The sequence below is a fragment of the Lytechinus variegatus genome, chromosome 3 (genome assembly GCF_018143015.1).
Source record: "Lytechinus variegatus isolate NC3 chromosome 3, Lvar_3.0, whole genome shotgun sequence".
In the NCBI taxonomy this organism is placed as follows: Eukaryota; Metazoa; Echinodermata; class Echinoidea; order Temnopleuroida; family Toxopneustidae; genus Lytechinus; species Lytechinus variegatus.
Window position 1 is genome coordinate 32,314,327 of NC_054742.1, and position 13,520 is coordinate 32,327,846.

A 13,520-nucleotide genomic window follows, 5' to 3' on the forward strand; every position below is an offset into this window, starting at 1 on the left:
TTTCGCTTATTTTCAACAAAATAGTTTTATGAACGAGCCAGTTACATCCAAATGAGAGGGTTGATGACATCTCTCACTCACTATTTCTTTTGTATTTTGTTGTATGAAATATTTTTATTTTCTTGTTATTGTCATGTGAAATGAAGTTTCATTCATCCCTGAACACGTGGAATTCCATTATTTCAACATTTTGTGCTTCAGGCAATGAGATCCTAATCATCAAATTCGTAAAAATTGAAATATTGTATAATTCAAACAATAAAAAACAAAAGAAATAGTGAGTGAGTGACATCATCGACTCTCTCATTTGGACGTTACTAGCTCGTTCATATAACTATTTTGTTGAAAATAAGCGAAACTTTGAAATTTCATAGCTTTCTTATTTTACATCCGATTTTGATGAAATTTTCAGCATTGTGCTTGTCTCATTTTTCTCTATTGGTTCAAATCAACATTTTTCTGAGGTGGACTTGAACTTTGATAAATATGGTCTACAAGCCTAAACTTATTAAAGCCTGTATGTTTCAGATTTTGTTACTAATTTTATTTACTTACATTTATGATGCTTTATTATGATGTATTTTAATTGATGCAATCCCATAGTAAAAAGGGAACTTCAAGTGTTTTGGAAATGGCTTTAGGATACTATATAAAGATCTACATGGATAAGCTATTAGGCATTCTACTACATAATGTAATGTGCAGACTCCTTCTCCCTTACCTACTTTATCAATGTTAACCTATGCATGGAAGTGACAGACCCAGGGATTAATTTACACCTTGTCAGAATTTTCAAGTGGAAAACAATGTAATTGAATTTTCTCTACTTACAGTCCAATTAAATTTTCTGTATTATTCGCTATAATGTGTGAATCTGTACTTTTGTTATTTTTCTAGGGTTTCTCTGCTGCTCTCTATGCATTCTATAGAGATGAGAATGGTCGACCTTTGACACCACGCATGCCATCAGGTCTCCCAGAATTCAATGCAACGTGAGTGATCCTGCAGATATGTCACTTTTCCATATTAAAGAAATATGTATAAAGATATTTGTATCCTCTTTCCTTCTTGAATCTTGTGATGTAAAAATCCCCAAGAGTTTGTTGATTGAGAGCAAAGGATATATATACCACCTTTTTGCAATACTTTATATGTATGCTTTAGTAGTATATACTATGATATGCTAGACTTTTGCTTTCCTTTCAATGAAAAATATGTTTGTTAAAATTGTTTGAATTGGTTCTTAAAGCTTCCATTTCACAATATTTTTATTTGACAGAAATTGTTACAAAGCAATTGGAAATTTACATTTGGAAAACAAAAATCAACATACTGTGCAGTGTAAACACTAGTGCTGTTGTCGATAGGCCTCATATCGACATTGATGTCGACATACGAAGGATTTTCAATGTTTCCGACATGTCGACATGCACGCACCCACATCGACATGCAAACATAAAATAAAAAGGGGTCTAGCCTAAAGTCACGAGTATAAAGCTTAGCTGAAAAGTTGGAAGCTTTTATCCACAGTAAGTGGCGCGATTAAAAGGTTTATTCAGCTATAAAGCGGCACATTAAATGAAAAAAGAATACCTGCGAGCTGCGCGGCAGTAGAAATACGTCAGTGCCTGAGTGTGGGCCGGCCTGCCCAATCGAGCTGCCGCGCCCGGCCCCTCGACGATCGCGAGCGTAGCGTAGCCGTAGTAGCATTCACCGTACCCATCCATATGTACCCATCGCTATTCACCGTGCTTGATAATACGTCGCTCCTCAATGCATTACTTTTCACATAAACGTTTTTGTCAAAGTTGTGACCGCCGCAATTGAGCGCTTAATTCAAATCACAAAGTCACAGAAAACTTCCCTTCCTTCGTTTGGAGATCGTTGCATGGGTCGCCGCGGAAGTGATACTGAAATTATCGGTCGATTTCCATTATTTTTTCCTGTCAATTTGAGGAGCTTGCGTTTGCAGTACATGTGTACCAGCGTATAATACGCAATGATCACTATTGTAATAGGTGATTCTCAAATTGGCTCCGAGTGTTATTGCGCAATTTTTTCGAGACCGGATCGTGGTACAAAACTTGATTCTCCAGAAAGATGTGGATTAAATCGGTGATTTTGAAAGTGAATTCACTCTAGCTTAGTGAAATTATGTTTTCCCGAACTGAGCCTGTATTATATAGATCTAGATCTAGTGTGGGGATATTCTTCGTGTCAAGGTGAATACGTTTGATTGAGAGTGTTATGTTCCACGATCGAATGATTTTTTTGTTAGGGAGCCTAGGCTAGGCTAAATTACGGTCCCTTTTTCATGTCGACATTGTCGATGTCGGGATTAATTTTTAAGCGACATGTCGACATGGATTTTTGTTCCCGACAACAGCACTAGTAAATACATGTGTACATTTAGTGGAATGAAGAATTCACTCTTAAAATTTCCATCGAAAGTTGCACAAGGCACAGATTCAAGCACGTATGCATGCCTAAATACATCTGATGTGTACTGTACGTATGGCCCAAAACTTGTGACATATTTGTTGTGGTACTTTTAATAAAAAGACATTTAGAAAGAAAGCCTTTGCAATGGATATATTCTCACTGGTATTAATTTGAAATGACATTAGAGCGTAGAAGAGGTCGCAATATATATATATATATGTATTAAATGTCTCATTCATAAAATTCAGCCTTTTTTCAAACAACATGATCTTACCTTATTTGAAATTTGTGAGTATTTGATGGAGCATCTTGTCATTGACAGATTTGCTCTCAGGGGATAGTTACATGCAAGGATTACACAAGCTTTTATTTATTGTCCTTTCAATTTCATCAAGTCACTTCATAAAACACTTGCCTGTCCTGAATTCTCTCTTTAATATCATGAATGTTGTTTTCTATCATTCAGACTGGGTTTGTATCAGTGGAGTGAGAATGTGATCCGCTCGGTGACAAGAACAGACTGGGATGTCAGCCAAGGACAGATAGATTATACTGTCAAGATGCTTGTCACCAGGAAAGTTGTGGTGAGTTGAAATGTCAGATTTGATGTCATACCATGTAAGATGAGTGATATTTATTAGCTACACCTTACACCCTTGATGGATAGATACAGGGAGATGGATTACTTCTCTTAAAGGCTGAAGATACTGGGGGGATTTTGCTGTCGATTCTTTTAAGAGATTTTAGAATCTCAGGGGGTTTGCGAGAAATTTATTTACAATCGATTGAAGGTATGAGTTGTAACTGTATTTGAGTTGATTCTGTTGCAAGAAGCATTCCTGCCAAGACAATCCATTATTGCAAATTGTAAATAATTGCAAGAATTCAGCTTTATTATTGACTTGCAGTTGATAACAATTTTCTTTCATTTCCCTGTAAATGGCATTTCAGTAATCTTACATTTTAAAGAGAAAAGTTGATGTGTAAAAAAAATAATAGAATAGCTATTTCATTGATGTTAGATAATTCAGACAGTTATTATTTTTCTATTTTAAGTCAGTGCTGATCAGTCTCTGTGACTTAGTTAACATATACTGCTAACTTAATTTTAATGCTTTAGCTTTGCAACTTTTGTTGGTGTTTTTTTACATGATTATGACAAAATACATAGCTCCACGTTATTTTTCCCCAAACAATGAAAATAAGAGATTACAAACAAGAAAGGTCAATTATAATAATGAAATACTCTCCCGTATAGCCTACTTTGCTCTTAACCTGAGAGAAGAGAGCTATATTCTTGTATGTTTTTAATGTATTTGAAATAAGTTTTGAATCATAATTTTACCTCAATCTTGCCTACAGTAAAATTGTGATTGAAAACATTTATTATTTATGATAATGATGGAACAGTATCCCATGTCCTCCTTATAATAAGTGAAATAAGAGTTCACTTTCAGGTTTCATCATTGAAGGGAATGAAAGTTGGTTCATGGCAGTAGAGAAACATAAATCATACACTTTGATAATATTATTGTTGATAGTAATTTGTAGTAGCAATGATTGACTATTTATTGCTATTTTCAGGAGGAAGCAAGGGCTCACTTTCAGTGTCCGTCATTGGAAGGTATAGAAGTTGAAAATCATGGTGGTACAGGAACAGAGATCACACATTTTGAGAAGAGATTACTAGCAGTAAGTACAGTACCAAATGTTTTCAGGGAATTATTTGTTTTCCAATAATGTATCATTCCTGCATTATGGTGCATGTTATAAGCATGAACTGATGATGAAAATACTTATCAAAACTCTTGGGCCCCAAAACAGACTGCATCTTCAGTATGCCTTCATGCATGGTTGACTCTGTCTTGATAGAACATAATGCACTATCATTGCTGGACAATGGTTGATGAAAGATGTAGATACATAACAAAGGAACAGGAAATACATTGTTCTCACCCAATTTTGAGTTTTATTGAGAGTAGTGTGATAAAGCCCCAATTTCCATTGACATTGTGACCTATTAAGTATCTGCTAGTGAAAATCAATACTTGAGAGTTGCAGCATTATATTTGCAGTACATGTAAAGTGTTAATATACCTATAGGAATGGATGTAACAGACTTGTGTAGTATACTGCTTATGAATCCGAGAAAAATGGTGGCTAATTCTTAAAAATGTCGAAAGCCTTGTTTTATGAGATGATATAAATCCATATATCTGTATGCGAGAATATTCTATGTCTAGTATGTACAGGTACCATCTGTTGTCCAATGTGCTGCAAAAATAGGCAAAATTTGATAACATTCAAATAATGATTGAAAAATAAACATGCTTTGTGTATAAAAAATGCACATTATAGGATTAGAGCTTATTTAGCGTATGTGGAATATATACTCTGGTGAATAGAAGGGTTGTCATGGTCGTAGAGTAGAGTGGGGAAACAGTAAATGGTGGTCTTCAGCCAATATTTCAGCGGGGGGGGGGGGGGCAGTCAAATATATTGCTGTACACATGCGTGACAAAAAAAAGACATGTTTAAAGGGGTGTTTATTCAGTTTTGGACGCAGTCCGCGCGTGTACTCGTTAAATGTATCAAAAACACTGATTTTCAAGAAAAAGGGTGGTTTTGAAAGACTGGTCAATGGGCAATCGCAGGGTCAAACGTAGTTAGGGTACGTTTTTCCCCCAAAGCTTTTTTTTAAAGACTAGCCAAATGTGTGTAGGGTATGTTTTTTCCCCAAGCTTTTTCCCTGAGGTCATATTTTGGCGACAACTTTTTTAGGGGGCAAAATGTGTAAATAAAGTCAGCGAAAAACTTTTTTATGGGGGTTATTTTGCACCCAGAGAAAAACATGTTTAGGAGTGATAGGAGGTGTTTGGAAATTCCTCGGTCATGCGTGTGTACAGCAATAAATTTGACTGCCCCCCCCCCCCCGCAATATTTCATTCATGACAAACAGATCAGGCATCTGTAACGATAGAGAGATGCACACACAATCATGTTTAATTATTGAATAGTGAATTAGTGATTCAAATATGATCTTTGATCACAATACCGTAAACTAATGAGGGCTTACGCTTGCCCAGGACAGCTCATGGTGATACCCCCAGAACAATTCTATTTGTGCATGTATTGTAAAGAACACTTATTTATTACGCAATTATGTAAAGTATATTTATGTCTGATCCTTTATATGTGCTATATTCCTTGCATTGTTTCAATCTGATCTAGTTAATATGAAAAGTTACAATGCCCTCATATTATCACATTTGAGAGTAAGGGTAGACATGCAAACATGTATATATTTTTTTTAAATTGCCCATAATGTTTGTCTTACCAGAATGAAGCTATGACAGGAACCCACACCCATGAGAGGATCTTCTCTAGATTAACTTTAGCAGTAATGGAGGATACAGGATGGTATGTACCAAACTATGATAGAGCAGATCCACTCCATTGGGGTCAAAATCAAGGGTGTGGCTTCGCCAAGAAAAGTTGCAAATACTGGATGGATACAAGAGTAAACAGGTAAAGCAGCTTTCTCTCTCTCTCTCTCTGTTTCTTCACCTTTCCCATCATCAATTTTCCCCATTTTCCCCCTTACAATCTGCATTTTACACCCTATTTTCCCCTTTACAGTAACAATGTTCTGTATATATGTATTCTAAGCAAGAACCAGGGTTTAATCAACACTCTCTTTGAAAATGTAAATTTTCATGCATAGACCCCTTCTCCATATTTAAAACACAATCTCTTGCTATTACTGAAAAATCACTTCCTAATAGAGTTCGATGTGGTTCATGTGTATTACAATTACCTGTATTACAATAATTTGATTAGATTATCAAAGTAGTTAAAAGTTCAAAGCTTGATATACTGGGCATCTTAACAAAACTCTATGGTGTATCTTTTTAAATTTGAATTCTTGTTTCTCTTCATACAGATATTGGAGGATTAGCAAGGAAAAGTGCCAATTAATGTAGTTCCTGCTTAGAGATGTGGCTCAGACTTCATCAATTTGTCTTTTAAGTCTTGACTGCTTGTGCACAGATTTATGAATTTTAATACTACATAGGAAATAGTGCATTAAAATCTTTATCAATTGCTAAAGTTGAAGTTTATATTACTTGTTATCAGTAATCATTTTGTTATATCTTTCAGAGGCGAATCTATCAAGCCATACTGTAATATAATGTCTCAGGAACCTTTTAGTCTAACATGTGATGTAGGGAGAGCTGCTGTAGCACTGTGCAATCTTCATGAATATTCTAGTGATTTACCCATAGAATACCAGGTAAGATATGTATTTTCTGTACTGTATTTGTGTAAGTTTTCATGGTTTGTGGTAGTTAATGTTAAAACTCAGAATGAGAGTTTTAACGAGATGATTAATTCAGTCATACCAGGGGACCGTTTCATGAAGTTGTCAGCACTGGCAACTTGTCTCTTTCCAACAGTTACCATGGTAACAGTCAGAGGTTAGTGCCTTTCAGCCAATCGAAACCAAGGATTTCACTGAAATTAGTCGGCGCTGACAACTTTCATGAAAGAACCCCCTGTTTTCAGAGAGATGAACATTACATCGTCCATATCCAAAAGGTGAACAATTTGTTTTTCTTTTATAAAAATGCTGAAATAGTGATTGATAGTGATGCACATGTACTGATAATATTTAGTAGCTGCCAAATTTCTCTTTTCCACTGAATAATTTTTTTCAGTACTTTACATCTTTACCTGGTGTGAATTCATCTAGTTTAAGTAGATTTGGAGGATCATCAGTTTTTGCAGATTTCTGTCCATTTTACCAGGTAAGTAATCAGTTCATATCACATCATACAATTCAGGTGCCGAAAATTGTCTTGAGAGAAATATTCTCCAGAGTTAAAATAAAATCTCTATTCTGAAAATTCTTGTTGTAACTTTCACTGAGCACGTATGACATCAGAGTAATGATGCGTAAAGTTGATAATGGCCATTATTTGATAACACATCGTGATAGAAGGTATTCTGAAAATCCTCTTATCTTTGCATTCTGTTAACTTCCTTGCAAAATACAAGAAAATTTACAAGTGGTAGGGGCTGTTGTAACTTTTTGGTGCATGTGATATTTGTGGTAAAAAATGATAATTTCTTGCTGCATCCTGCAAAAACATCTTGTTTTACAGAATGAAACATTCCAAAGGCATTATAGAGACAGATTGATAGATGATAGTTTAATGATGGGTTGATGATAAAATAGTGGGCCTGTTAGGGATGAAATAAGGCCTGTTCTTATAGGACAATTTTCAGACAACCAATTTGAGAGAATTGTACCGAGCTGTTATCTTGCTTAGTTACGTCATCATCTTCAAGCAATATCACCAATCGTCGTCGACTCGTCATTATCATCATAATCATCACTGATAATCATAGTATCATATATCATCAAGGAAAGTTAAGACAATTTTCAGAATACCATCCCAGAGCTTTTGTACACTTCCATTTTTATTACAGTTTTGCTCATCTTGTTCATAATTGACTATTTTTTATTCTGATTTGTAAGTACCTGTATTGTAGATTTCTAAAATCTTTGGAGTATCATGTAACTACGTTCTTTTGAATAATTATATGAACAATTATTTCATAGATGACAAAATATGTCAGATACGAGTAGGGCTCTGTTTCATAAGAGATTGTAAATGCATAGCAATTGTTAGAAATCATGGCCAATCTGGTCTCCACCAATCAAGTGTACTGTTATTAGCTTGTTGCAAGTAGCTGACTACAGCAGCTTTATAATTTGCCATTGATAGCAATTTTTTTGTGAAACAAGGTAAAAATATAAAGTATATTTATAAATCATATTTTTCCCCCTTTTTCCTTATCTAGCAATTTACCTATCAGATGGGTGATGGGACAACACTTAAAGGCACAGTCTGTAGAGACCCTTTAAATCATCCAGGTAAGTGTATGATAATACACATTTATAATGATTTGTTTGTGTGAAGTAAAGGCCACTTACACAAATTCAAAATAGTGCAATGAATGACAATTAATATAGTGGTAATTGAAGTCATTTGTTTGAGAGTTAACTTCAGAAATATGCTGAAACATTTTTGATTATGTAACCTTTCAGGTATGACATCTAATCTAGCAGCAGAGAACTATGGTCAAGGATCATTGTGCATAGAATCTGTGTCAGCATGGAAACGGCAACAATGTCGGACCACCCAAACACAAAAGTCTACCGGGGCTGGTTGCTATCAGGTGAATACAGTTGGAAAGAATGGATTAGTAGAAATAGTAGTAGTAGTAATAGTAGTAGTGGTGGTGGTAGTGGTAGTAGAAGTGGTAGTGGTGGTAGTAGTAGTAGTAGTAGTAGTAGTAGTAGTAGAAGTTGTAGTGAAAGTAGTAGAAGTAGCAGTAGTAGTAGTAGTAGTTGTAGTAGTAGTAGTTAGTAGTCGTCGTAGTAGTCGTCATCGTTGTCCTAGTAGTAGTAGTAGTCATATTACTTGTTACTCTTGATTATTCTCAGGTTTGGTTACTTTGATGATGGTTATAGATCAATATTGTTATTATTCTTATTCATTGTAGGTAGTATGTGATAATAGAGGATTAACTATTGTAGTGGAAGGAATGAACTTCATCTGTACCTCTCCGGGACAAATCCTTAATATTGGAGTAGCATCAAATCAATATCTCCACACTGGTCAGTTAATATGTCCAGCGTGTGAAGAAATATGTCCATCGTGTCCCTCGACAGCAGCCATCTTAGAGCCGACACAAGGTAAGATTAAAGGATGCTCTTATAAGGGCTTTGAAGTATGGTAAAAAAAAATTGTGGAGCATACAAGATACTGGCAATTTTCATTCAGGAATTTAAAAAATGATACATTGAATTACTTGTGAGACCTTCATCCCTGTTTTTTAGTTTAAAAAACTAATGATTTAATTCTTGATCATACAATAATTTTATTCTTTTATTTTCTGGTTGGTATGCAAATGAGGATACGTGTGACGTCATCCATCCACTCACTATTTCTTTTGTATTTTATTGTATGAAATATTCTAATTTTCTACTCATTGTCAAGTGAAACAACAATTTCTCCCTGAACATGTTGAATTAGCATTGGTTCAGTCAAGTTGGTCCTTATTGTCAAATCTGTAAAAAATGAAATATTGTATAATTCAAACAATAAAAAACAAAAGAAATAGTGAGTGATGGACATCATCGACTGACTCATTTGCTGTCACTGAATTCTGCATATCGCTGTTTTTTTTTAAATATGTGAAACTTTAAAATGTCATAACTTTCTTATTTCACATCTGATTTTGATGAAATTTTCAGCATTATGCTAGTTTGATTTTTCTCTATTTATTCAAATCAACATTTTTCTGGGGTGGACTTGACCTTTAACCCTAATTGTCAGACCAAAAATTGCTCATAAACGTGATTTCATGTACAAATCCAATGCAAATTGTACATTCAGTCAAAATTCATAAATGTATCATTATTTCTACTTTTACTGATGAAGCTTAATTAATTTTGCCTTGTTTATGATCAGAATTAAGTCTGGAATGATTTTCATCGAAAAAACAATAAAAAACAAAAAGTAAAGAAATACATAAATAAAAAACAATAAATTACATAATAAATCGGTCTTGGTACCAGAATTTTTTTCATTCACAATTGTTAGGAATGATATAAAGAATATTTTCACCCCAAAATAGCATTCTAGGAGCTTTATTTAGTGAATCAGAACAAAAAGTATGATTTCATGAATAAGTTAGCATAATTCATTCATATAAAATAAAATCTATGAATTCAGTTAAATTTACCAATGCAACTGCCTAGATTATGTCATTCTCTACCATCATGCTAATTTTTGTTGCGATCGCTCAATCCGCGGCCGAGATCTTAAAATGCCCCCCCCCCCCCCCCCCGGGAATGACAAGAATCAAAATACCCCGGGAGATTTAGGGTTAAGCAGTTAGTCCTCTAGTTACACATAATGTCCAGTTATGGTAATGATCATGGAAATAGTGTGGATAAGATCCAATTATATAACCAAAATGTTATGTACAAAAATAGAATTATGTCAAATTATTCTGAAAGAAAATTAGTAATTGCTCATTTATAAGCAAAATGATATTATAATGGCATTCTTAGTGTACACTATTTTTTTTTCAAGCAATCATAACATACATGCTTACATGTGTTCATCTATGTTGGAGACCTTTATCCCATTTGGTTCTATTAAGAAACAGTTAACCTTTATTCTCAAGATCTTCATTGCTCATTGAGCAAAGCTGCACAAAATGTACGATATTTGCTGTTTTGTAGCTGTTTTTCAAAAGGGCTACAGAAAGGGTGAGAAAACTACTACAAAAGCTAAAGAGAATGGCAAGTTGCTCAGTGTGATTCCTGTTTTTTTAATAGCCATGCAAAAAACAAACAGTTCTACTATTCATCATGAAGACAAAAATAAACAGGATTGATTTGTTTGTTCTACCTTGATATTACAGGATTGCCAGGTGATGTTGGCGAGTGCCCAAGGTTACCGCCTGATGCAGTAGGCCATTGTGCATTGTACTGTGAATCTGATAGAGATTGTGGGAGAGGGGAAAAATGTTGTTCCAATGGGTGTGGGCGTGTCTGTCAAAAGGTTGTCTTCCAATACCAGAAAGGTCAGTATACCATCGATATGATTCTACTTCAGTTTGCATTTTCTAATGCAGTCAAACTGGTCTATTTACCATTTTCTTCAGTATCTGTTTATAAAGACTACCTGCTCTGCTCCCTTTGATTGTGATTCCTGTATGAATTATAATATAGTACATACGAGAATTTTTTTTTAAAGACTACTTCCTTGTAAAGATCATTTTCTTGTCCCCTTGAGCAGACTTCAATATCTAGTTGAACTTTATGGTTAATTAATATCATGTCTTTGGCTGGGGATGCTTCTTATACTTCATTTTGGTCAGCTAATACTGCTATGCATGAATACAGTTAACTCGTTCCCTCAGAAACTTAAAAAAAAATCTCCAGAGGCTCTACAAATGGTCCATCTGGTTTGTCTTTCTTGCTGTTTGTGGTAACCGTTCTTAGCTCACAACTGTTCATGACACTTTTTTCCTGAATATTGGTTGATAGAATTTTGAAATGATTGTTTGGTTCTTGTAAAGGACACAGGAATACAATTTGTTTTGTAGATTTTGTCTGTTTACAAGTACGGGTAAAATATTTTATTGTCATTGGCAGTATAAATATACATGTACATGCATCACCAAGTAATGGTATACACAATGATATCTGTGTAATGATCCAACCATGTTAAATAGATCATTACAAAGTACATACATGTATCATGTATATATATATATATATATCCTCGAACAAAAGGTAGAATCAGTAGTTATTCTTAAAATTTAATCCTTATGTATAACATTTATACAATCGTTTATCTAATATCACCCGGTCTCATTTCTTTAACCCTTCAGCTCCTGAGATACCATGCAGTTCCAGTGAAACAGTATTGGCTCCTACGTTAGGCTTATATCTTCTACAATGGCTGTTGATGAAGCTGGCCTGTTTATAGCATCTATGTGAGATATCCAAACATTCCCATAGTTAGAAAACACCTTTGCCCACCGCATACTCCCTGAAGCCACAAGTCATATTGAAATATTACAATAAAGACAATTATGATTAAGACAGAATGCTGATTAATAAGATCTATTCAAGATTATGTCACATCTGGCAACCCATAGAAAGCTTAATGCTGGCAATCCATAGTAAGATTACTGCTGTAAACAATGTTTAACATACCAACAATTTGAAATATGACCCTTTATGGCTGATTGCTGCAAACCTTTTTTTGTATTTGATAAATATTATTGTATTCGACATTCTTAATTAAGTAATATGATCTTATGTAATGGACAGGCAATTTTTTTATCATGAATGACCGACAGAATCAAATAGACACATGTTATTGATCATGTTCACTACTTAATGAATGGTGTTTTTATCTATTTAAAAAAAATGTTAATTATTTGCTGACATTTATTCCACATATTTTTGTAGATGTTTTTTGTTAATAATTGTTTCAATATTTCTTATGTTAAAAAACTTTCATATTTTAATGTCACCATGATCACTGTTATGATGTACATACATGTATGAACAATGTTGTTTTTTAACCTTGGACATGAGTTTGAAAAAAACTACTTGAAAATGACTATGACAATGAAGTGATTTTATATTTGACTAACAGGGATAGATTCTGAAAAATATGTACTCAAAATCTCAAAAGACCCATGAAGCATTTCCATTTATTATTTTACAAATGAAGAATGTCTATGAGTGCAATGGACACAATACTTCATGAGGTGAAAGATGAAATGATCCATTCAACGAGGCGTAGCCTAGTTGAATGGATCATTATTTCATCTTTCACTGAACGAAGTATTCTGTCCATTGCACGAATGAAAAAAGAATTCATTATTTGGTATATATGACATCTAAAAATAGATTCTTTTTCATATGAAATTTAAATTTCGATGAAAAATATGCTCATGCAGTGCGAGCTTGGTCTGTTGATTATCGAGTACACACAACATGCATGCTGCAGTGCAAACACAAGTGGTTTTACTTACTTGTGATGCCTGCAGTCTCGCTTCACGTGTGCAATGGACAAAATTGTATGGATCTAAATTTGCACGATAAATGGATAAAAAAATTGCTTGGTTGATGATGTCATTGTAAAATAGGCTGAATGATTGATATCAAACAACCAATCAAATGACGATTACTTACCTAGGTGTCATATAATTTGTTTTATTGATCCAAAATGCTAAATGCACTCCACTGATGATTTCTATTCTAAGTTGCCATATATGGGTCCTTGGATGAATAATGCTTGCAGTGAACAAAACATGTGGGATTGTTTACTTGAATAGTTTATTCAGATTAGACTTCAGTGCCTTCAAACAAAATCATGATGCACTCAAAATGATCATGCTTGTGTACTTTTGAGTGAACATTAAGCCATATCTTCTCCTCACTTGAATCAGTTGTTTCAATTAAACCATGGTTT

General features: G+C 34.3%; 1 protein-coding gene across 1 annotated transcript in view; it reads left to right on the plus strand.

Annotated features, from left to right (window-relative positions):
- LOC121410789 (leishmanolysin-like peptidase) overlaps positions 1–12,775 on the plus strand; it is a 31,870-nt gene extending 19,095 nt beyond the window's left edge. Inside the window, exons 7-17 of the mRNA XM_041603102.1 lie at positions 898–992; positions 2,909–3,026; positions 4,027–4,134; positions 5,783–5,970; positions 6,604–6,736; positions 7,161–7,250; positions 8,311–8,383; positions 8,558–8,688; positions 9,016–9,208; positions 10,948–11,109; positions 11,923–12,775. Of these exons, the coding sequence (XP_041459036.1) occupies positions 898–992; positions 2,909–3,026; positions 4,027–4,134; positions 5,783–5,970; positions 6,604–6,736; positions 7,161–7,250; positions 8,311–8,383; positions 8,558–8,688; positions 9,016–9,208; positions 10,948–11,109; positions 11,923–12,020 (1,389 nt within the window). The 3' untranslated portion in view covers positions 12,021–12,775. The remainder of the gene's footprint in view (positions 1–897; positions 993–2,908; positions 3,027–4,026; positions 4,135–5,782; positions 5,971–6,603; positions 6,737–7,160; positions 7,251–8,310; positions 8,384–8,557; positions 8,689–9,015; positions 9,209–10,947; positions 11,110–11,922) is intronic.
- Positions 12,776–13,520: the final 745 nt, after the last annotated feature.